This window comes from Convolutriloba macropyga, chromosome 10, assembly GCF_964194025.1.
Source record: "Convolutriloba macropyga chromosome 10, txConMacr16.3, whole genome shotgun sequence".
NCBI classification, from domain to species: domain Eukaryota; kingdom Metazoa; phylum Xenacoelomorpha; order Acoela; family Convolutidae; genus Convolutriloba; species Convolutriloba macropyga.
This window is the reverse complement of record NC_134477.1, coordinates 12,000,963-12,026,512: the sequence shown is the minus strand read 5'-3', so window position 1 is coordinate 12,026,512 and position 25,550 is coordinate 12,000,963. Positions and strand designations below refer to the sequence as shown.

The 25,550-nt window shown below is 39.0% G+C and overlaps 4 protein-coding genes across 5 annotated transcripts in view; 3 read left to right on the top strand and 1 right to left on the bottom strand.

The window, feature by feature from the left end:
- LOC142348499 (uncharacterized) overlaps positions 1-11,985 on the top strand; it is a 61,252-nt gene extending 49,267 nt beyond the window's left edge. The window contains exon 6 of the mRNA XM_075399876.1: positions 11,932-11,985. Within this exon, the coding sequence (XP_075255991.1) occupies positions 11,932-11,985 (54 nt within the window). The remainder of the gene's footprint in view (positions 1-11,931) is intronic.
- LOC142348577 (catenin beta-like) overlaps positions 1-25,550 on the top strand; it is a 291,880-nt gene that overhangs the window by 147,101 nt on the left and 119,229 nt on the right. The gene's annotated exons all lie outside the window — the stretch shown is intronic.
- Positions 1-25,550, top strand: part of LOC142348575 (uncharacterized) — a 222,908-nt gene that overhangs the window by 130,923 nt on the left and 66,435 nt on the right. The gene's annotated exons all lie outside the window — the stretch shown is intronic.
- On the bottom strand, positions 12,439-23,953 carry LOC142348284 (epithelial sodium channel subunit gamma-like). The gene is made up of 3 exons (XM_075399579.1): positions 23,895-23,953; positions 13,599-14,105; positions 12,439-12,952 (listed from the first exon to the last, which is right to left on the bottom strand). The coding sequence occupies exons 1-3, from the start codon at positions 23,947-23,949 to the stop codon at positions 12,534-12,536; spliced, it is 981 nt and encodes a 326-aa protein (XP_075255694.1). The 5' UTR covers positions 23,950-23,953; the 3' UTR covers positions 12,439-12,533.

Here is a 25,550-nt window from a genome sequence, read left to right as displayed (position 1 = left end):
CATTCTTAGACTTTACTTACAAATAGTTCTTCCATCCTTCAATACTTTTTCAATTATATAAATTTTATGTAGAGGCCAAATACGCTATTGAACTAGATTATTTTTGACAAAAATACACATGATAGTCAGCCGACATCAGACATCAAAATCATTTCAGTACCTTTGCTTAGAAGGCACTGTTTCCTCTATTTCTGATTGTTTTACATTGCAGAGGGAAGTATTCCAGCCAATAGCACTTATTTGTTACCTGGTACTAAACATCATTTTAGAACTTTGCGTATTTTTTGGATCCAGCTTATTGGCTATTCAACCAATTTAAGCTGACAAAAGCCATTTTTTTGTGGGAGAAATCCGCTAAATATTAAAATATATCAGTTTTTGTTTTAGAGAACTGCAAAAGACAACATTAATAGCACTACGATAAAAAAAAAGGGAAAACCTTTGCTTCCGATTATTAGTGTTCAGATTAGCTGTCTGGCATGGTACTCGGGAAATTAACCGACGGACGCTAAGCTGACAAGAAAAATGGAGAAAAATTTGCCTGAATTTATATTCTAACTGATAACCAATTATCATTGGGCGATAAATCACTAGTTCTTTTGACACATTATCTTTGGAGTGCGGTTGGCAGCTCTTAGATATTGCTAATATGCTAAGTTCTTCTTTTTTTTGTTGTGGGCTATACGCGGTGTCAGTCAAAGACGTCCACCGGGTGTGATGGCTAGCCGTTACAACAGTGGAATATTTAACCCAATTAAATTTTCAGCCTGACTTTTCTTAAATACACTAAGAAAAACTTTGATTAGATCTATACAAAACTTATGAAATAAGTTCTATGATCTTATTATGATATGTAAGAAGATATTCATAAGTCTTAAACTATAATATCTCTTGTTTACAGGAAACAGAGAAGCTTAATAGATATGCAAAATTTTAGCTTTTATCATTGATGACAAATTTCGTGGTCTTTGGTATAAAATCACATTAAAATCTACAGTATTTTATATAATTTTAAGGAGTTTTTCACTTTAAAATGATAAAATGATCATCGCACATAGCGAACGGTTCTGAAAAGTTCTTCGCTTATTGCATGTCGGCATGGTACGATATCAATTCAGATCTTCTGAGCTCATATTGCCGATCTTTTTAGGTCATGAATACGGTATCTATGAAATTTTACCCTGTATACGTTTTCTACATGATCAAATGTTACCTTCAATATAGAATTGTTGCGGGAAAGAGTATGACTTGTTGCAATCCTTGGCAATAATTTGTGAGAAGGTCGTGAAAGAGGTCTAAGTCTAATTCTTCGTAATTACGTAACAACGAATGTGAGATATATATTCACCTTCTGAGATATCTATGTTTGACAAACCAAACAAACGAAACAATTGGGAATGGTTAAAAATAATTGGAGATATTGCTCAAGTTCGACTAACGAGATGTACTCATTGAGATTCAATGCAACTGGTATCAAAAAAGTATAGGAAACTTTATAGTTGTTCAACTTAAGACAATCGAAAATCTCATTGGTAAGCCCTGGATGATCTGTTCCAAGCGTTCCTCCCTATTAGTTTTTCAGTCTCAGCTGTGCGAACTTCCATGTATCAGTTCATGGCAGCTTATTTTTGTGTTATTGGAGTTTTGCTTAAGTTTCACCTCTTGTCAGTTTCACCTCAAATTTCTTTTAATCAATTGGTTGATACTACCATTTCTCATCCTGACTGTGCAAATTTCACTCAAACAACATATCAGGATGCTCACGACAACACCTCCGGTTATGCTGTCACACCCACAAGCAAATGAATGGCTAGCAACTCATCCTATTCCAGCTTTGGGCATTCATTTGCATGCGAATTAATTTTGAATCAGTTTAAAGTGACGCCTAGCAATCCCAATACAACAGAGCCTCAAATTTGCGATTCTGAAACACTAAAAATATTTGGCTAAAGATCTACTTTAAAAAATCGACTAAAAATCACTAAAGATCAAGCAGCTGCTTGCCCGGGCAGAAATGATGGTGTTGATAGCTCTACATAATCACATTCGAGTTTGTTTAGTTGCAGTTTGTCGTGTTCAATCCTCTCGCCAGTTCTGGAGAAAAAAATTGATTTCAATAGCAGAATCAGACCAGGTGACTGTTGGCGCCACTTCAAATGAGCTAAAAAAGCCATCAGACAGCAAGAAATAACTTTTGAAACTGAAAAAACTTAGAATTTGTCAAATCTCAAAAATGGTCAAAACTGAAAAATTTCATAATTTCGGACCGAAAATCTGTACACCCCCCGATTTTGGGAAGGCAAAACCCGAGCAACCCGAGGTTATGGCAGACGGTTAGGGTTACCTCTAAGCTACTCATGGACCCAACGAACCTTATTGCATCAGACCCACAAGTGTGGCTATTAGCACTTATATGGTGCAAAATTGGCATTTTTCGATATTTTGTTATTTATTGTTAAATTTCTTAAGTTGTTTATTTTGTGATTCTCTGGATGATCATTGAGGGTGAAATACCGTACATTCGAGGCATTTGGAGCCACGTAATAACCATCCGTGCCTATGTCAACAAAAGTAAATATTGCAGTAATTTGAAATTTACTATGTAAACAATAAACTAAATCATTTTCTTGATTAACCAATCAGAAACAAGTAGCGATGATGTTAAAAATAATAAGTATTTGGTTATTTACTTTAACCTAATTGTTTGACTAGTGAAACTTGATTGTATTTAGAACCATTAGAAACTGTTACAAAGAGCAGTTGGCTCTCAGATAGACTAAAATTTGATTCTTAACAACTTTAGTCTTTTTTGCTAAGTTTTGCTAGATCTTAAGATCTTGCGAGTTCTAAGTTAGTTGAGCTTACTTGACGAGGAGTTTGCAACAATACTAGCTACTGGCTGAAGTCTTACAAACTTCAGCACGAGATTGAACATAGATTATCACTTAGGATTTTCTTAACTTCAATCAACAAAATTAAAGTTACCGTCCTTTAAATACGTCCGAGCGACTATTCATTTCTGCGAGATCGTTAGTCAATCGAACCCAGTGAAGAACCAGGCCGGCGTAAAACTCGAGAACCAGGCTGTGATATATCGGGTCCGCTGAGATTCTTGAGCAGCCGCAACATTTGGTCCGCCGACCCGGACAACAACAACAGCAGTTACACGAGCAGCAACGAATCTTCGATTCAACCTGGTGGACCAAAACACAATCAGCAACGATGGCCAGCAGAACACTGGAAGACAGCTGATTGGAAGGCGAGTGGTCAACTCAAGACGTTAGAGAAAGAGCAAGCTGACCTACTCAAGTCCTTCTCCAGACACCTCAACGGGCTAGAAGGCTACCTTACACAAAACAAAACAATGACGGCCGAAGGTGCTTATCGATGTTTCTTCGAGACGTACGACAACTTGGAAGACAACCGACAACAGCAAAGGTTACTATTAAAACCAAAGTATTTTGAAAGCTTTGACAATGACACCAAGCGTATGTTAGAAGAAAAGAGTAAAGTTTTGCGATGGGTAGTTGACAAAATACCAGATCTCCGAGACATTGAAGATTGTTGCGCATTAGTCGTCGACTACCGGAAAAATACATTGCGATAGTACATATTATTGGAAGATTCTGTTCCAATCGAGAACGAATTGATAGAACTCGAAAAGAAATTAAAATCAGAAAATTTATGCGACTCCGAAAAACAGATATTGGGTGATCAGGCGGAACGGTTTTTAGAAAAGCCAGATGAAATTTACGCAGAAGCTCTTCGAATATTGAAGACAGAAAATTGTCCCCATGGGTTTGCGAATTTCAGTAATGCTAGGAGTCACTATCAAGACTTGATCAAACAGTACAGGCTCAGCAAGGATTGTGGAAACCAAACATCGTTAGTGACAGCTACATCGGCTCGTGACAAAGACCCAAACGATGCAATTGTAATTGATACAGGAAATGGAGCAATAGAAAACGCTGAGGAGAAGGCCGAGGTCTCTTCCAAGCATTCTGCTACACATGGAAGCAGAAAACAACCCAGTATCGCCAACTTGCGATCATCGAGAAGGCGACAGATCGAAGAAATGGAGCTCGAAAACCTAAGAGCAAAGAAAGAAACAGCGCAATGACTGCAAGAGCGCCAGTTGGAGTTAGAGCAGGAGCGTGAAGAAATAGAACTTCGTCGCCAGCAAGAAGAGTTATGTTTACAACAGCAACAACAACAACAACAACAACAACAACAACAACAACAACAACAACAAGAACAAGAGTTACGTCTAAAGATGCAACAACAAGAAGATGAACTGCGTCTTCGACAGCATGAGCGAACACTTGAAAACGAAAGAAAGAAAGCAGAGGAAGAAGAAGAAGAAAGACGTATGAAACTTGAGCTGACCAAAGGAAGCTCAAGAGCATCTGGATCAGTGGCAGATGAGATAGAAAGTGTTCGATAAAAACGAAATCACGAAAAAACAGCAGGGTGGGCAGAATCAGTGGCTCAACAGTCTGTCCATAGACGGCCACTATCTCTAAATGTTGTTATCGACCCTCCAGCGAATGTCACCAAGGACAGAGCTGACAAACGTTTCAGCACCTACCCGAAAACTACCCCACTGTTCCAACCGGGTGAAAGATTTTTCTCAACGCAACTGACAGAACCAAGCATTCTCAAGAAACCAGAAGTCCTTAAACCAATTAGAGTAACGGACCCACCAGCACCACCGTTGACAAGAACGACGTTTCAGCAGCAGGGAACGTCAGTACTTCAAACTAGAAACAGGAGTCAGAGTCCCATTAACAACTCTCGAAACAGGTTTGCCGAGAGCAGAAACAGGAGCACAATGAATCACACCACTCCCCAAGTCATTTACCAACCAGTACCAAGCAGTGGTGCCAGTGGCTTGCCAAAACTAAAACTGACTGAATTTTCAGGAGACCCACTGGAGTGGCCAGAGTTGTCAGGCCTTTTTGATGTTGTTGTGCATCAAAAGCCAATCAGCGATACGGAAGAGATGCAATACCTGAAGACCGGCCTCACGGGTCGAGCAAAAGCAGCAAAATCGGGAATGGGATTCAGCTCACAATCATACTATCATGCTTGGGATATACTCTGTGAGAAGTATGGCAGATCAGATTTCATAGTCAACGCTCAATTCAAGAAAATACATACTCATCCTCCAGTTCGGCATGACGATTCTACGAGCATCGTCAAATTCGCAAATGTGGTAACAAATGTAGTAAACACTTTGTCTCAACTTGGATATACATCCGACCTAGAATCAGAAAGAGGGCTAATTTCAACAACGAGAAAACTTTCTCCGCAACTGAGAGAACAGTGGTTGCAGTATATGCAAGATCGTCAACTACTGAGAGGCAAATTGATTGTTTTCAAAGAGTGGCTTGCCTCCAAAGCTGCAATTCATGAGAACTTGTTAGCACAGACAAGCTCGTCGTTTGACAGAAACAAATTTTAAAGCCGTGATAAACTGAAGACAAGTACCTTTGCTTCAAACGCTGAAGAGTCGAGCAAACCCAAGAATTTCGAATGTCCCTTCAAAGACGGACAACACCCCTTTTGGACTTGTGAAAAATTCAAATCAATGAAAGTAAATGAACGACGAGAGCATGTCCAGAAGCTCCGACTGTGTTTCAGTTGTTTGAAACTAGGTCACATGTCGAAGGACTGCAAAAGCAGGATATGCAGTGTACCCAGCTGTTGAAGGCAACACAACAGACTTTTGCACATCGAATTACCGAAGAAGGAAACTACAAAGAATGTCTCAGATGCTACAACTGCCGTAGCAAATAACATCACCCAAGGAGGACTCCCAGTGGTACGAATCAAGCTGACAAACAGAGTCTTAAGCCTAAATGTACTAGCAATGTGTGATTCGAGATCCTCAATCTCATTTGTGGACAAATCAGTGGTGTCAAAACTTCAACTTCAAGGCCGAAAAGCGTCCTTATCAGTAGCAGGGATCCATGGCTCACAAGATGTCAAGACGGAAATTTTGCCGATAGCTGTTTCAGCGCATGAGAAATCTCGACAATTGACAACAGTGCAATTCTACCTTCTCGAAAAACTTAAATTGGGCGACCAGATTGTGGAGCTGCAAGAATTGAAAGTTTGTTACCCACATCTGAGGAACTTGCCAAATCAGAGCTATAATCTGAACGATGTTCAAGTGATTCTTGGACAAGATTGTTACGACATTCACAACCCTTTTGAATTCAAGAAGTCAGATGACAAAGCTGCACCATGGGCAGTGAAAACAAAGATTGGGTGAGCCTTAAGTGGTCCGCTACCAGCGAAGCAGGCAGCAACTCTTGCCACAACAGCAACATCAATTGCAGATGATAAACTAGCAAACCAGTTGAGCAAGTGGTGGGATATCGAGTCCTACGCTTCAAACTGCGATGTCACCGGACATTCAAAGGAAGAAAAACAAGCAATCAGGAAGTTGGAGCAAACAACGCGATTCAACGGTGAAAGATATGAAGTAGGACTTCTATGGCGAGAGGACGAAGTGAAGTTACCGAACAACTTCTACTCTGCAATGGGGCAACTCAAGTCTCTAGAACGACGCCTGCAGAAAAACGAAACACTAAAGAAGCGCTACCAAGAAACCATCGACACAGATGTCATCGCTGGATACGTTCGGAAAGTAGATCAAGCTGAACTGAATGAAACCAGAGACAAGCGCCAATGGTATTTACCACATCATCTCGTCATAAACCCGCACAAACCCGAAAAAGTCAGAAGAGTGTGCAACGCAGCAGCAAAGTATCAAGGTTTAGCCCTAAATCACAAACTTCTACCTGGGCCAGACCTGCTGCAGAGTCTGATCGGAATTATTTTTCGCTTCCGAGAACACCAAATAGCTTTATCAGCCGACATAGAAGCAAGGTTTCTTCAAGTTGCTGTCCCGAGCGATGACAGCCGATGTTTACGATTTCTCCGGATTTCAATCCTAGGACTCAACTGGAATGTGGACACAGACAGTCTTATAGTCTGTCGTGGAACTGAGCAAGAAGTTCCAGCAAAAATAACTCAAAGAATTGTCCTATCCTTTGTCTCAGCAGTGTTCGACCCACTTGGGATATGTTCACCCTTCACCATACGAATGCGATTTCTACTCAAAAGCATTTGGGCAGCAATAGGACAAGCATGGGACAAATTGTTAACAGCAGAACACTCAAAACAGTTCAGTGATTGGTGCTCTGAGTTGAGAGAAATGAGGACAATGTCAATAAATCGACTTTATTTTGAAAACGGATGCACAAACTTGAGACTACACGTTTTCACAGATGCATCAGAGGAAGCAATGTGCATTGTGGCATATCTGCAAGATGAAGCAACGCTAAAACTCACCTATGTGATAGGGAAATGCCGTGTGGCACCCATCAGACATATGACAATACCGAAGTTAGAACTTCAAGCCGCAGTCTACGGAGTTCTACTCAGAAAGCAGATACTCAATGAACATGATGTCAAAATTGACAAAATCTTTCATTGGACCGATTCATCAACGGTCCTACATTGGCTACAGGCAGCGCACAAGAAACAACCAGTGTTCGTTGCGAACAGAGCAGCGGAAGTACTGGAAAACTCATTGATGGGTCAATGGAGACACGTCAAAGGTGTCGAAAACCCTGCCGACATCGGAACCCGAGGAATGTCAATCGAAGGCCTCAAGGAGTCCGTATGGATAAACGGGCCGGCATCGCTCCAGGCAGATGAAGAAAAGTGGCCAAAGCCGGGGTGCCAATAGAACGAACTCGAACCCGAGCAAGTTACGAGTACTGTAGCAACAGAAACAAATCTAGAACAACTATTTGACTGGAGACGATACAATACCTTCGAACGAATTAGAAACTTCATTGCGTAATGCATGAGGTTCAGGACCAAGCAGAAGGCTACCCTCAAACCAGACGAAATTCATCAAGCAGAGCAAATACTGTTTCGATTTGTTCAAAACGAAAGCTTCCCGAATGTTTCGAAGTCTATAGCAAACAGCAAAGAAATCTCCAAAACTTTAAACATTGCCAAATTGTCAACCTTCATAGAGGAAGATAGAACAATTAGAGTGAAAGGCCGACTGAAGCATTCAAACCTTGATTACAATGCAAAACATCCAATATTGTTAACAGCAAAACATCCAGTTGTACAACTTCTGTTGGAGAAAGCGCATCGAGACAACCTACATGAGGGCACTGAGTACGTGAGAAACATGCTCCAACAAAAATACTGGATCATCGGGTTGAGAGATGCTTTAAGGAAAATCAAGTCGAGATGCATCAAATGAAGACACAGGAACGCCAACCCAACTCACCCACCGATGGCGGATCTACCCCGAGATCGACTTGATGAACATGTGTTCCCATTCACCCATACCGGAGTCGACTACTTCGGAACTTTAAAAGTCAAGTTCCTAAGACGTACCTTGAAGATATGGTGCTGCCCTTTCACTTGCCTGACAACCAGAGCAGTACACATCGAAGTCGCAAAGTCATTGGACACCGAGTCATGTCTGGCTGCAGTGACAAGATTCATTGCAAGACGTGGCTACCCAAGTACCATCATCAGTGATAACGGAACAAATTCTGTTGGAGCATTCAAAGAAATGAAATCTTTCATGAACGAGTGGGACAAAGCAAAGATTGAGAGTGACTTAGCACAGAAAAAGGTTGTTTGGAAATTCAATCCTCCCGGAGCTCCTCACTTTGGTGGAACCTGGGAAAGACTGGTTCAAAGTTGCAAGAAGGTCGTGATTGCAATCTTGGACAACCGAAACCTCACCGACGAGGTACTCAGCACAACAATGTGTCTTGTAGAGCAGACTCTCAACGCAAGACCCCTGACAGCAGTAAGCGACGAACCTGAAGATTTGACGGCGCTCACACCAAATCATTTCTTGCTAGGACGAGAGAACGCGAGCGCTACATTCATGCCACTCAGTGAACGCTACCACAACCTGAAAAAATCTTTCAAAACGGCTCAAGCATATGCCGACATGATCGGGAAAAGATGGACTCGCGAATATCTTCCACAATGGAACCAGAGATCGAAGTGGTCAAAAGAACATGTGCGGAACCTGAAAGAAGGCGATTTAGTTTGGCTAGTAGATGACTCTGTGAAACACCTTGAATACAAATTTGGACGAATCATTGAGATCTTCACTGGCAACGACGATGTTGTGAGATCAGCGAGAGTCAAAATGGCACATGGAGAGCTAAACCGGCCAGTCGTGAAGTTAGCGCCAGTATTCTACGATGGTGTTTCCGAGATCGAAAACAGGGCCGGCGATGTTGGCGCCACTTTAAATGAGCTACACAAGCCATCAGACACCAGGAAATAATTTTTGAAACAGAAAAAACTTAGAATTTGCCAAATCTCGAAAATGGTCAAAACTGAAAAATTTTACAAGTTGGGACCGAAAATCTGTACACCCCCCGATATTGGGAAGGCAAAACCCGAGCAACCCGAGGTTATGGCAGACGGTTAGAAATACCTCTAAGCTACTCATGGACCCAACGAACGTTATTGCATCAGACCCACAAGTGTGGCTATTAGCACTTATATGGTGCAAAATTGGCATTTTTCAATATTTTGTTATTTATTGTTAAATTTCTTAAGTTGTTTATTTTGTGATTCTCTAGATGATCATTGAGGGTGAAATACCGTACATTCGAGGCATTTAGAGCCACGTAATAACCATCCGTGCTTTTGTCAACAAAAGTAAATATTGCAGTAATTTGACATTTACTATGTAAACAATAACCTAAATCATTTTCTTGATTAACCAATCAGAAACAAGTAGCGATGATGTTATAATTGATAAATATTTGATTATTTACTTAAACCAAATGTTTGATTAATGAAACCGTATTGTATTTAGAACCATTAGAAACTGTTACCCAGAGCAGTTGGCTCTCAGATAGACTAAAATTTGATTCTTTAACAACTTTAGTCTTTTTTTGTAAGTTTTGCTAGATCTTAAGATCTTGGGAGTTCTAAGTTAGTTGAGCTTACTTAACGAGAAGTTAGCAACATTACTAACACTGGTTGAAGCCCTACAAACTTCAGCACGAGGTTGAACATAGATTATCACTTAGGATTATCTTAACTTCAATCAACAAAATTAAAGTTACAGTCCTTTAAATACGTCCGAGCGACTAATTGTTTCTGCGAGATCGTTAGTCAATCGAACCCAGTGAAGAACCAGGCCGGCGTAAAACTCGAGAACTAGGCTGTGATAGATCGGTTCCGCTGAGATTCTTGAGCAGCCGCAACAGTGACTTTTTTATACCTTCATGGAACGCTGGGCAAACTGTCGTCTTCAAAGTCAGTGTTACATCTCCCCTGCAGTCAATTGGCACAAAAATCGGGTTACGGAATTGATATTGCTGAAGAGCGGAAGTACCCACCTCATTTCACGATAAGGAAAGAACAAGGAATTTTTGTCATAATCCTTGCTCTTGAAGTACTTCGTGGTTTCTTGCATACGATTAAAGAACCTGAAAACGAATGACCGCACTATCAGATAAACTTAGTCTCTAACCTGAGAGGTAATTGGTGGCTTCACGGTAGATTTTATCAGTCATTATCTATGCTTCTATGCTTTTGACGAGGCCCATGTGATAAAAATTCCAGAGTTGACTTATTTACAGTGAATTTTTTTTGATGCACCTGTAATTAATTTTGCCTCTGCAGCTTGGTCAGAAAAGTAACAAATTTTGACCTGTTCTAACAAGGAAGTTGAAATTCAATTAAAACGGATGAAATCTGAGACGTCTCTTTCTCGATTTAGCATTCATGTTTCTGATTGCTGCAGTCTTGCGGGCTGAAATAAAACATCTAACCAGAGTAAGATTGAAAACATGAGATTTTAATATTCGGTGGCACTGGTTTAGTTCTCATGAAATACCACGAGGCTTAAATGCATTCCCAATGTTTTACAATGTTTGCTTATCAAAAAGATTAAACATACAGAACTGTCTTAAAAAGCGCGGATTTTATAGTCGATTGCTTTTCACGTTAAAAGTTTGTCAGCGGAAGAAAATTTTCAGGAAAATTCATGCATGAAAGCCTAATGAGTAAAGGAATTAATTTCATCGAAAATTATATCACTGTTATCCAAAGAACAAGAGAAACAGCAAATACTAGAAATTCTGGATAAAAAGGAGGTTTGCTCAAACAGATTCGGAATATCAAATTTTTAGCGTTAATGACGAATTTTTGCATGGTTCAACTATCATTTAACAATATTCACAGATGGGCAGCTAAAGCCCGATTGTGTGGTTCTTAACTGTTGCCTTAAGTTGATAATGGCGTGCTCACACCAATTATGATTGAAAAATCTCTAATTTTTATTTTAATTTTGGCTTTTAATAAAAAGAAAGTTGGCATAGCTGGCATATGTCACTCGAAATCTTCACTGTTTTTCGCTAAACATGCAGCCCAGAAGTTAACTAGGCAGTAATCAAAGAATAGCTAATTGCTAAATAATCGCATCAAAGTCAATAATCACTTCAAATTAAAAAATTGTACAGACCGGCATTTACGAATGCCATGGCTTCTTAGAAGAATGGTATATCAATTACGACTCAAAGTTAATATCCAAAATCGCCCAATCATGATTTCGGCTAATTGAAACAGTTTTTCTCAGAAAATAACTACAAACCATTGGATTGCTAAAATAGCTTTTTTTCCAATTAATATCCAGATAAACAAAAGAGTATGAATAATAAATGGGGGCACTTTATTATTACAAAACTAAATGTTTACAAATTTTTTGTTAATGTAATTAAGTAAGACCAGAGATCACAGTTATTCAATTCTTTAACATAAGAAACTTTTTTGTTAAAAAAATGATGTCATATCACTTTTCTCGAAGGAATGAGGCATTCGAGTTTCGGGAGAGTGAGGCTTGTGCTACAGATCGATGTCTCATGGAGAAGAGAAAGGGCAACTGAAAATAGTGCTGTGGGATGAACAACTTGTGAGATAAGCGCAACCCACTCTTTTCACCAAAATGCAGTCTATCTCTAGCAACGATACAAATTAACCAAAAGCTTCTCTAGTTAGTGTTTTCTGATACCCGGGTCGAGAAATTATCCAAAAATTATATAAGCAATGCGTTGAAATGTGCTGATTTTCCAACAAAATTAGCGCAAAAACCGTACATAATAATGCACTGAATTGTGCTGAAATACGCTGAAACTTTGTAAGAAAGGCGCATAAAAAATGCACAATTTGTGCAAGAAAGGTGCTCAAAATTTGCTGAAATTATTTAAGAATTACGCTTAAGATGCTATGAAATTTCTAATTTTCGGCGCCTTCTCAAAATTGCAGCGCATTCAGCAATTTTCTAACAAAATAGTGCGCTGAAACGGCGCTGTCATCTCGACCCGGGTAATGAACTCAAGCGGTGCACAATTCAAACCATTATTTCAATACTTTTCTTCAAAAATATGAAATTTCAAGTGTACTTTCATTCAAAGTAAAATGAGATCTAGTTTTTGCCTGGCGTATTTTTAGTTCTATGCTTTTGGAATTACTTTTTTCTTCCTTGATTTTCCCCACGCCAACACACATTCTCCCCCAATTGCTTGGATCAAATCGTACAGCAGAAAGCAAATTTCTACGAGCGTGACTAAGCTGGCTCCAATGAACAAGCCTCCCAGTCCTCCGAAAGCGGATATAATGTCAATGAATGAGTACTTCAGAGTGACAGAGATATGTGTCGAGAGGAGAGAGCGGAAATGGACGTTGACATCAAACACTCTCTGTCTCCAAAGGTCAAAGGTCAAGTTACCTCTGGGAAGTAGATTTGGGTTGACTCTTCTGAATAAAGTCCTCATTGTGTTGAAAGAACTGACCGAAGAAAACTTTGCTGACTTCTTGAAGATTTCATAAGTAGTGAAACTGCATTGAGGTTTGCACTCGATCGCACATTGACCTAAGAACACAATTTGCACTTTTTTCTCGCATTAACAAAGAGCAAGTGATGCCTCTGTTCACGATCTGATCAGAGGCACTTTCGTTCTGGGACGGTCTGATCAGGACAATTTCGAGCGCACACTTCAGCCTGGGGTAATTGTGATCGAGAATTTTTTGGTCCTACTTTGCATCGGTATACCATCAAATTTCCCCGTTTATTATGGCCTGCAGAACAAAAAAATTGTAATAACCCACCCAAATTTCCGGTTATTTGCCTTTCCAGTCTAATTGCTTACAATGTGGTTCTTTCAATTCTCTAAAAATGATATCTCAAAACCACAAAACCAGTCGGGGCTGTTTTCCCCATTGGAGAGATATTTTGAAACTATTTTTTTCTTGTTTTGGCGTTTTTCTCCAAAACCTCAGCTAATAATGTTTTTGAAACAAGCAGCACCCTATACTACTTACGCGATTTTCCGCTTAGAAAATGGTCAATTATATCAAAATTGATAGGAAACGGTTGCGGCGACATTGACGTTGATCTATCGCCAAAAATGTATTCGAAGCCTACGATTGTAATTTTTATGATAATAACTGGAAATAGTTGATAGATAGAGCTCAAAAAGTTATTGTTCGCATTGTATGATATTGGTAAAATATGATACCCAGTGCAACGCCACTGTCAAAAGGGCAAATGACCATGTCAAATATGCCACAATCTGGAATATCGTCATCTGGTCTGGCATATCTAAGGGAATTGCAGCCACAGCTCTGCTCCTTGATAGTGACACACTCGTCCACACACAGTGCATAAGTGTACTCCTCGTGAAAGTCCAGGACACCCCTCGCATTCCCTTCCAGACATCGAGTCTTGCCAGAGTTGTCGTCATACTTGAATATCTCCAGTCCAATGTTGTGGTGGTATCCAGGCCCGACCTTGGTCATGATTTTGTGGTCTTGAACTGAGAATGGCTTTCCTGGCATCAGGAAGTAGAGCTCTACTTGCAAGTCGTTCTTTCCAGTCGCACTGGCTGATTCCAAATCCAGTAAAAAGGTCAATTGCAGCGTCTCGAATGATCCGTAGACCTCAGAGTCCGCAAGTGTGAGTTTATGACAAAATATTCCAGTGGTTTGTTGTGTTGACCAACTGGAACCATTCAAGCAGTCTTCCCCTAAAAAATAAATCTTGTTGTTTATTACGTGATTCCTCAAGTTTTAGTCGAGTCCCCAGGCCAAGTTGCCCTCTAATCAGACAATCTTGAGCAAGCAGGGGGGGGGGGGGTAGTTGCTCGAAATTACAGGGCCTGCATATCAGATCGAGCACATAAAAGTCTGCACAAAGGCCTTGAGTTGACTCTGGATATCTTTTTGCTCTCTATAATCACATGATCAGAGATGACTTCAACCTCGCAAAATTGGCCACAAAATTGTAGAAATTGATGAGAGGTTACTTTGATCTGAAGTGGTTTGACCATAAATCATCTATTCTGTGAATCTCTAATTGAGGTGATTGTGATGGTTTCAATGAAACATCAAGAAACTTAGAAGTTTTATTAAAGTTTCAAAGAACGAAAGAAGAACTTACCTGACGAACTTTATTGCTGTGTCGATAAGTAATGGCTACAAAACTAAACTCAATTCTAATTTTGTTTTGGCGCTATCATTATCTTATTGACCTATCAATCATATGTCAGAAGTAAACTCTCCCACCAACAGAAACCTGATTCTAACATCCACTGACCTCCAACTAATGAACTCGATTGTACCCAAGCCATATATGATTCTCATGAAATGTTGATGAAAATAGAAAGTCACCTCCGGGATTCGGAGTTAAGATCTATTCACATGCCAATCATGTAAAATATTTTTAGCTAATCTAAATTTTCTCTGTATATTTTCGCATAGATAACCACTATAAATACAAGCTAATTTTTGTATATTTTCAGTTCAAAATTTAATTTAAAATTCAACTTATTGAATTCTTTGACCCGTGTTATCGACCACGACAATGGTGTCCAGACCAGCTACAGACAGACAAAATTTGGATCTACAGAATGCAGAATCAGCTACTGCGTGGATTATGTCTTTTGTCGCGCAGAGAAGAAAGAGGACAAGGTCAGCACCGATTGTACTGTACAAGACCTACAGGTAACCAATCTCTTTCTTAGTATGTGCGGGCAAGATGCAATTATTAAACTTAGGAGCTTAATGAGTCCTAGGAATTTGATAGACACACCGTATAAAGACATCAGATTGGCGATTCAAAATTATAATTCTCCTAAAGAGAGAGTAGTAACGGCAGAAAGGGCTAAAATTCTGTCCGTAATCCAAGGTGTAGGGGAGTCAGGCGACGACTTCCTAGCACGTCTTAGAGAGGAAGCACGCTATTGTGACTTCGAAAAATTGAAAACAGCGGCCAACCCCGAAGAGGAGTTGGGAAAAATAAAGTTTATCTCAGGTTTGAGGGACCCTGAAGCAAAACTTAGACTACTAGACGGTATTAAAGCAAAATCACAAATGTCGGTTACTGAAATGACCGAGAGTTTACAGTTCAGAAGTCAAGCAATGGCTTTTGCAAGTTCTTCATCAGGTAATAAGATCTTTACGGTGAAAGAAGAAGTTGGGTTCAACTTCAAAAAGACCTTTCGAAAACCAAATGAAAAAATTACGGCTAATAGAAACAGCAACATGTGCACTAGGTGTGGAGGTAAGCCACACTCTAGTAGACCTTGTCCAGCGCTAAGTAAGAAATGCAACACCTGTGAAAAGGTGGGACACTTCTCAAAAATGTGTAGAAGCAAACCCCAACCAAATTCAGGTAAGTACAATAAACAGAATAACTTTTGCGAAGAAGAAAATGTTTCTTCAGAGCAAGCATCTCCAGCATCGGAGATGGGAATGTTTTATGCTAAAGAACAAATCTTTAGCATGTCTGTGACATGGGAATACATCTCAATAAATAACTGCAAAGTAAAAATGCAGGTAGACACAGGTGCAGATAGCACAGTGATATCATCAAAAATATGGACTGAGCTTGGTAAACCTCAGTTGGATGGTAAAATAAGACATCTTGAAGCTTATGATGGTCATCAATTAACGCTTCTGGGATCCTTTACTTGTGACGTTGAGTGGAACGGAAGCAGGCTCACTCAAAAACAACTTGCAGTTGTGCAGTCTGATAAAGAATTTAGACTACTTGGTAGAGACCTTCTACCCAAGCACGGCGTGAACAACATAACAGCCGAGCACCTACCTGCTGTGAAGGGTTACAAAGCTCATGTGAAGTTGATACCAGGAACACAGCCAATGTTCTGCAAAGCCAGAAAAATACCTCTACCTCTTCAAGACAAGGTCACAGAGAAGCTGGAACAAATGGTCAGACAAGGCATCCTTGAACCGGTACAGCCAGGAGGAGTCACTAATGCATCTCCAGTGGTGTGGCAGAGAGAAGAGTGGAGAACTGAGACTTTGCGTGGACTTGAAAGCGCACATCAATAGCAAGGTCATGGATGAGGACTACCCAATACCAGACGATCTTCCATAACCTACATGGCGCCTCATACTTTGGCAAAATTGACCTCTCAGATGCCTACTATCAAATTGAACTTGACGAAGAAGCAAAAGATATATGCACAATCAACACGTCTCAGGGACTGTTCAAGATGTGCCGACTACCTCAGGGATTGAAAAACTCTTCTTCAATCTTCCAGAATTGTATAGAATCAACACTCAAAGGAATCAAAGGTGTTGTGATCTTTCAAGACGATGTGTTGGTGTATGGAACTACCAAGGAGCAGTTCGACAAGAGAATGCTTGCAGTCAAGAGTCGACTACGTGAGAAAAATTTTACTATTAATGAGAAAAAATCTAACTCAAAACCAGTCGATAGCGTTAGCTTTTTGGGATACTCCATTTCAAAGGAGAGAATAGCACCAGATCCCAAACAATTTGAAAAAATAAAAAATGCAAAAGCACCAACTAACAATAAACAACTCGAATCGTTTGTTGGGCTAGCTAATTTTTACGGAAGAATGATTCCTGATTTTGCAACAAAAATGCTACCCTTAAATAACTTGAGAAATAGCGATTTCTCATGGGGCAAAATGCAACAAAAAGCCTTTGAAGACATAAAAAATGAATTATGTGCTAACCCACTAGTACAGCCGTATAGTCTACACGCAAGAAGGACATCCAGTCATATATGTATCAAGAAAATTGACTCCAGCGGAGCAAAACTACTCGAACATAGAGCGGGAAGCACTGGCAATTGTCTTTGTGGTCACAAGATTGAAGCAATTCCTTCTTGGAAGACAATTTACCCTACAGACTGACCACAAACCACTCATATGTCTCTTTGCACCAGACGAGGAGATCCCGAAGACAGCATCAGCGAGAATCACAAGATGGGCAATAGCTCTAATGGGTTTCGACTATGAGTTGAAGTACACACCAGGGGAGCAGATGCCCCATGCAGATGCTTTGAGCAGAATGGATTTTGACGAAGACGAATCGAACAACGATCGAGTGTGCTTTGCAATCAATAACATCTACTTCGCTCAGAGTGATTTGGTGACCCAAGCAGAAATCAAAACTGAACTTGGAACAAACAGACTCTTCCAGGACATAATGAAACGAATCAAAAGCGGCAATTGGAAACAATGTTCAGAAGCGGAAAAAGGATTCGAACAACAGAAAGATGCACTTACTTTACATAATGGAATCATCTTCAGAGGTGTTGTTCCTTTCATTCCACCCAAACTACGACACTTGGTTTTGGCAAAAGCGCATGAGACACATCCCGGAAAGAATGCAACTGAGGCATCAGTCAGAATGATAGCTTGGTGGCCTGGCATTACCCAAGACGTTCAACACTTTGTTAGTAAATGTAAGAATTGTCAATTGAACAGGCCTAGCCTGGGAAAAACAGTCTCTACGTGGCCAGAAGCCGACGTTTGGGAACGGCTCTACATGGACTGGGGTTATGTTAAGGACCAAGGCAATATATTAGTAATTGTTGACGCGGGTTCTGGTTGGATAGAAGCCTTCCCCGCGGGAAATAGAACATCAGAAACAGTTAAAATATATCTTAGTCAAATCTTTGCAAGATTCGGAATAACAAAACCTTTAGTTTCTGATAATGGTCCTGAATCTGTAAGTGGTGACCTTAAACAGTGGTGTGAATCACTGGGAATTAAGAAAATAGAATCACCCGTCTATCATCCAAGAGCTAATGAACTAGCTGAAAGAGCAGTTCAGACAGTGAAGCGGGCACTTCAAGCGTGGGGTCCCAACCTTAAGGTGTCATTTGGAGCATTCCTGCAAAGGGCACTGATGACACATCGCAACACTTCAAAGACGAGGAGCAAAACTCCAGTTGAACTCTTGTTGGGACGCAGAGTGAGACTACCAGCAATAGCAGATTTCGACTTGTGCGAACCCATTCTATTCAAGGCCAACGAAAACACAAAGACAGTTCCTGCTACCTTCATCATCAGGAAGGGCTTGAACACATCTTTCAAACAGCCCGAAAACTCAGCACGGACTATTCTAGTGAGCGACAACCAAATTGCGATACTAGACGAGGACAATGTGAAAACTGAACCAGCAGTGGAGGAGACCATATCTCAATCAGAACCACAACCTCAGAACACAGATGTGGGACCTTCACATCAAGATGAAGCTTCTGCAGCCACATCATCTGCAGAGCACCAACAACCGGAAACCTCAGAGCCTTCACGAACATCAACCAGGAACAGAAAACAACCTGACAGATTTGGAGAACCTATACCCACAAACTTGCTTAAAAAAGGAGGGAGGATGTGATGGTTTCAATGAAACATCAAGAAACTTAGAAGTTTTATTAAAGTTTCAAAGAACGAAAGAAGAACTTACCTGACGAACTTTATTGCTGTGTCGATAAGTAATGGCTACAAAACTAAACTCAATTCTAATTTTGTTTTGGCGCTATCATTATCTTATTGACCTATCAATCATATGTCAGAAGTAAACTCTCCCACCAACAGAAACCTGATTCTAACATCCACTGACCTCCAACTAATGAACTCGATTGTACCCAAGCCATATATGATTCTCATGAAATGTTGATGAAAATAGAAAGTCACCTCCGGGATTCGGAGTTAAGATCTATTCACATGCCAATCATGTAGAATATTTTTAGCTAATCTAAATTTTCTCTGTATATTTTCGCATAGATAACCACTATAAATACAAGCTAATTTTTGTATATTTTCAGTTCAAAATTTAATTTAAAATTCAACTTATTGAATTCTTTGACCCGTGTTATCGACCACGACAGTGATCGAATATTACCCCCCATTACCCCCCAAAAAGATGTAAGAGTTTTGAGGGGAATTCGCTAAAAGTTCCCCCAATTACCCACCTAATCTTACATTTTTTTGGGGGGCGCAAAAATTCGACACGGGGTGTCCTTATGGCCTGAGACCTCACATGAGACTCACTCCACGAATTTTGCACCAACACTTCAACCAACTATGTACAATTAGTTCGAAGCAATTCAATTCTACAAACTAATCTTGTATGTTTTCATATGCCATGATAGCGAAAATGAATGATTAATCATGAAATACAGTTGACATCCAAACTCCCGTTCTGAAACCATCCAAATGCTTCGCAAAAAGAAATTCAGCTCTGTTTTAGCCTGAAAAAAAAATCCTCGAATTCATTATATGCTACCGGAAAGGAGCAAAAAAGGAACCTCTTCATATCCAAATAATTTATTGAAACTTAGGTTGCGGTAGGACTGAAAATAGTCTCATCGCTTCATTTCGCTTCATTTCAACCGTTTAACAATACTAATAGTCTAATTATATAGAAAAACTCCAAAATTTCATTTAAAATAGGGGCGTCAAAATTGAGTCATATGTATATACTTTTCAAGGGCAGTCAGACCAAAAGGTAGAAAATAGAAAATTTTGAACTGAGCCAGAAACAATTTTCACTGTCAAGACAAAAGAACAGTAATAGGTGAGCTAAACCTTCATCGATATTGCAAGGATGTACCAAATTATTAACCTTTTGAGAGAATTTTCTTTCTGTAGCTTCTAGCACACATTCGCACAAGCCGTTAATAATCTAGTAGGTCTTTCAGATATCAATGAAGGTCGTCAATACTCATCGTTGTCTGAATACTCATCGCCACAAAGGTTGTTGCCATTTCATAATATCGCAAGTTATCTCAACGAATAAAAGTAATTTAAACTGAACTTCTTGATTTTGTTCACACACTTTAAATGTTTTTATTTGGTGCAACTTTTCTACAGCGATTGAACAGAAATTTTATTTGCTCGCCATAACGATGTGATCTAATTTAATCACTGTTATAATCACTAAGTGTGGGTTAAACAAAATATGGAAAGAAATTATTGATCTTTTCAAAAATTACCCCCACTGGGCGGTCACTGGGCGGTCACTGGGCGCGCTTCGCGGCTTCACCGCATTAACCGACCCGCGATTTCCGGATATTAACCCAGAGCGCATGAGAGGCATGTCCATGAACAGCGGTCCGCAATTTCGTTTAGACTGAAATTCGACTATCTAAACTGTAGGCCAAAACATATTGCGTTATGTTGTAGAACAAAAAGGAGGCATTTTTTTACTAGGAACCAAAGGGGGCAATTGTTGAAAAGATCCGAATTGATTAGTGATAAATTTATTCAACATTTTTGTTATTTGTATAACTTTGAGAAAAATTGTTCAGGGTTCCTTACAGGGTAGTTTTGAGTGTGTTCAGTTATAGTTCTTAATTTTTACTTGCATTTTCAACCAGAGGCATCCTATTTCATTCTAGTTTCTATTCAGGAGGTATCAATGTCTTTAAAATTTTTCCAATTAGAAAAACTTAAAATTTTAAACTCAAATTTTAATCTTTTTTGGCAACCGACATTCAAACAAATAAAACTCGCAAAAATCGAAGCTTAGGAAGTTCTTGATTGACGAAGTAATGAATAATGTCAAACAAATAAAACCTATTTGTTTGGCCGCTATTTGATTATTACATTACGTGGCCTATGTGCGAAAAGTTAAATTTCAAAAAAAATGTTTTGTGGAAGTGAGTAATAATAAAGTCTACACAATTTTCACAATCCATATTTACGCAAAACGTGGAAGAGGTTATTTATATCGTAGAGAGGGCTTACACATTGTCATATTTTTTTCTCGTAACTTAATTCCACCATTTTGAGCATGTAATCAGCCTACAATTTTTTGCCCGATATTTAATAGCATTTATTTGAGACCATTTTCAAGCATTCAATTTTTCTTGTGAAAAGTGATATGGGTGATTGTAAAATCGCTTATTGTCCTCCTAATCCACTAAAAGTATCGAGAAGGAAATTTATGATTTTAATCCACAATTAGGCTTTCTTACAATTGGGTAATTAGATAATGTGTCCGAGTGATGGTGAGGTGGAAATGAGATACTAATAGTGTGGAACCAAGTAAATTATTGTGTACAAAAGAATGACAAAGGATTGTCTCAATTTTTCGCGCTAGCTTCAATAACATGCTATTTGAAAAATGACAGCGCGTATGGCCAACTTTGAAGCAAATTTGAACTAAATTAGCCTAGTGTCAATCATTTTTACACACGCTTTCAACTCTAAGCTTGAAACGTTGGAGAAAATCGAGTACTCATTTTTTTGGACATTGGCTAGGTAATTTAAAATATGAAACCAAAGTTTTTGCGCCATAAAGTTTTATCGAGCAACAAAAAACCGTTGTTGCTTAAATTCCTCGTCATTAATTTATAACGATAATATCTTTAACTTTAAGATCCATTTTTAGAAGCTTGAAAGATTCTGCAAATGGCGAGATTTAGTTCACTTCAACTGTTATTCGACTATTGTTTATGGAAAGTATAGCTTAACATTCATCAAAAGCAACAGCTGGGGATACAAAAATTGCTCAATTTCTCGACCGAAAAGAAAATAATTGAAGCCAATGCCGTTATAATGAAAATTTTCAAGGCTGCTCATAAATGCTGGAATAAAAACACAAATTTTGGCTTTGTCGAAATGAAACGTCAGTGTCCGTGGTAAAAACTAACTCATAAATCATTTGGACAAAACTAATATCTGTCTCTATTTTTTGGCAGTAAATTTTCGTAAGAATTGCGGTGAAATGCGGTGATTTATTTATTTTCATCGCACTCAATTGAATTCTTACAAAAAAGAACCTTGCGTACACGGATTCGAACCCCTCACCTCTTGCATGTATTTTACTTAATCCACTGCGACAACTTTCACTTTAAACTATGATATTTCTTGTGCATTAAAATCAGATTCAATAAACGCTGGAAAACAAATGCGGTGAAATTTTGTATGAAATGCGGAAAATTTCGCGGTGAATTTTTGTAGGAAATGCGTGAAATGTGGCGAATCAAACTTTTTCATCGCATCCACCGCATTTCGTACATTAATTTGCCACAATAATTGCTGCGGTGACTTTCCCGGGTCAATATTATTCACGAAAATTTTGTAAGAATGTAAATTTTTCAGCCGATAAATCTTACATAACTATCCACTTAATGTGCTGAGTTTTCACTACAATTCTTACACAATTTGAGCAGGTTTCAACACATTAGGCAGATAATTATGTAAGATTTATCTGCTGACAAATACTTTTTTCAGCGCTTGTCAGTGCATTTTCTACATATAGTTCAGTTTCTTCACCACCCATCTTGCATGATTTCCGTACACAATTTTGGCAATTTCAGCGCTTATCTCCTATATTTCTAAGGTTTTTTATTTCTCCTCCACTTCTGTACATATAAAAGCAACACCAGAGCAAGACTAAACAGCATTGCACTAGAGCAGTCCAATTTAAAACCAGTTGGAAATCTGCCAAACTTACGAATTTTGTCAACTCTTAAGATAAAGCAGTTATCGCAGCTGGAGTACGTAGCCAATTTACCTAATTGAATGGAACCAGACAACTTAAGCATAATTGTCTTCCTTCCGTTAGATACGATGAAAACGTGGCTCCTTTCAGTTGTTCTGTTTTTTTTTAAAGATGAGTTATCATTAAAAAACAGCGCAAATTTTTCATTGGTTAATGACTCTACAAAATTGCAGAACATGAAGAGCCGTACACGATGACTACGTTATAGGCATTTGTGAGCAATAAAATTGCGCGTACAGTTTTATGTTGGAAATATGCTTAAAGCGCTAAAACTCTCTGTTTTTCTGAGGTGCTGAAATTATGCATGAATTGTGCTGAACTTTTGAAGTGTTGACTTTATGTAAGGAATGTGTTGAAAGATGTGCTGAATTTTTGTAAGAAATGTGTCTAAATTATGTCAGGAATGTGCTGAAAGTATTGAATTCGGGATTTTTGGAAGTGCTGAATTTTCGTAAGAGAAGTGCTGAAAAAAGTGCTGAAATTATGCAAGAATTGCGTTGACAAGCACTGAAAAAACTTTTATTCAGCACATTTAGCACATAAAACTAATCTTTCAGCACATTCAGCATATTCCTTACAAAATTTCAGCGCACTCAGCGCATCTCTTGCAAAATTTTTTTGCTTACAACCGTTCACATCTCGACTCGGTTTTTGTAAGAAATGCGGTGATTTTGCGGTGAATTTGAGTTAGAAATGCGGCGGAAATTCAGTGAAGTATTTTTTCACCGCATTCACCGCAATAACCGTATTTCTTACAAAAATTCACCGCGTTCACCATATTTCTTACAAAAATTTACCGCGTTCACCGCATTTCTTACAAAAGTTCACCGCGTTCACCGCATTTCTTACTAAAATTCACCGCGTTCACCGCATCTCTTTTAAAAATTCACTACTACGTTCGCCGAATTTCTTACAAAAATTTACCTCAAAAGCTCGACCCGGGCTTCTCTTCTAGCATCTATGAACAGTTTAGAAACTATTAATTATGATAGCGTTTGCTTTAGTTATAATTTCCACGTTACCTTTCCACAGACATCGTATGAAGAATTGTTTGAATGTGGGTAGCATATTTAGCATGAGAGTGGAGGTGTCTCCTGAAGAAGTTGTCTGGTCAGTTCTAGTCTCGTACTCAGCTGCGAAGTCTATCAGAGTCTTCTCCAAACTACTCTGCACTCCTGTTCAAAACAAACACCCCCTAGTCGAGACATTACGTTAATCTTGCAAGAATCTGTAAAAATATGTTAATCCTGCAATATCTTGCAAGCAGATCCCTAGACGAAATGGGACGGTTATCCGCACTAAATAAAGGTAAGGTAAATTTACCTTAACGGAGTTAAGGTAAACCGTTGTTAAGGTAAAGGTAAGGTAAAGTTTACCGTAAATTTATACCCTAACTTGAGTTAAGGTAGAAATTTACCTTATCTTTGTTAAGGTAAAATTACCTTAACTTACTTTTTTTGTAACGTTACCAAAAAATATTAGGCTTGCTTAACAAAAACAAACACGCCTCCAATACTCCTCTTCGACGGTTACAAATCTGCTAAAATCTCGCAAGACTCTGGCAAATAATTGTTATCTGCTAAGAGACCAGATTGCAACTGCTATCCACTAATTTTCTTGCACGAATCTTAGCAGATAAACGTCCCAAAACTTTTGGTCGGAATTTGAAATAGTTTGAAAGAACCTTATGACTTGTACAATTTTTAACAGTTCTCAACATGGATCTTCACTAAAAAAACCCAATTTCTTTACATATTGTGTTACAAGAGGGTTGTGTTTCCCACTTTGTGTCGTGGTGAACAGACAAAAGAGTCCCAAATAGCATAATACTCCCAGACAAAACAGTTCCAGGCAAAATAGTCCCAAGAAAGCAGACAAAATTGTCCCAGACAAAATAGTCCCAAGAAAGCAGACAAAATAGTCCCGCACCAAAAAGTCGCAAGAAAGCAGACAAAATAGTCCCAGACAAAATAGTCCCAAGAAAGCAGACAAAATATTCGCAGACAAAATAGTCCCAAGAAAGCAGACAAAATAGTCCCGGACAAAATAGTCCCAGGAAAGCAGACAAAATAGTCCCAGACAAAATAGTCCCAAGAAAGCAGACAAAATTGTCCCAGACAAAATAGTCCCAAGAAAGCAGACAAAATAATCCCGGACAAAATAGTCCCAAGAAAGCAGACAAAATAGTCCCGCACCAAAAAGTCGCAAGAAAGCAGACAAAATAATCCCAGACAAAATAGTCCCAAGAAAGCAGACAAAATATTCGCAGACATAATAGTTCCAATAAAGCAGACAAAATAGTCCCAGACGAAATAGTCCCAGGCAAAATAGTCCCAAGAAAGCAGACAAAATAGTCCCGCACAAAATAGTCGCAAGAAAGCAGACAAAATAGTCCCAGACAAAATAGTCCCACGAAAGCAGACAAAATATTCAAAGACAAAATAGTCCCAAGAAAGCAGACAAAATAGTCCCATACGAAATAGTCCCATCTCCATATAGAGGTTAATATATGCATACCAATTTACGAACAAAATAATTAAGTTACTCATACGACTGTAAGCCATTGAACAAATAATAAGCGGATTACAACATAGTTTTTGCCAAAAATTTGTGATTTGAAAAAAAGTTTTTGGTTCAATCTTAATTCAAATAAATTTAAAACAATGCATTCAGATGCT

Excerpts from the sequence above, each read along its gene's own strand:
- LOC142348284 (XM_075399579.1), bottom strand. The coding sequence starts at position 23,949 with ATGCTAAATATGCTACCCACATTCAAACAATTCTTCATACGATGTCTG. Across the intron at positions 14,106-23,894 it reads CATACGATGTCTGTGGAAAG|GGGAAGACTGCTTGAATGGT; the intron begins GTAACGTGGAAA and ends TTTATTTTTTAG. Across the intron at positions 12,953-13,598 it reads TGACAGTGGCGTTGCACTGG|GTCAATGTGCGATCGAGTGC; the intron begins GTATCATATTTT and ends TTGTGTTCTTAG.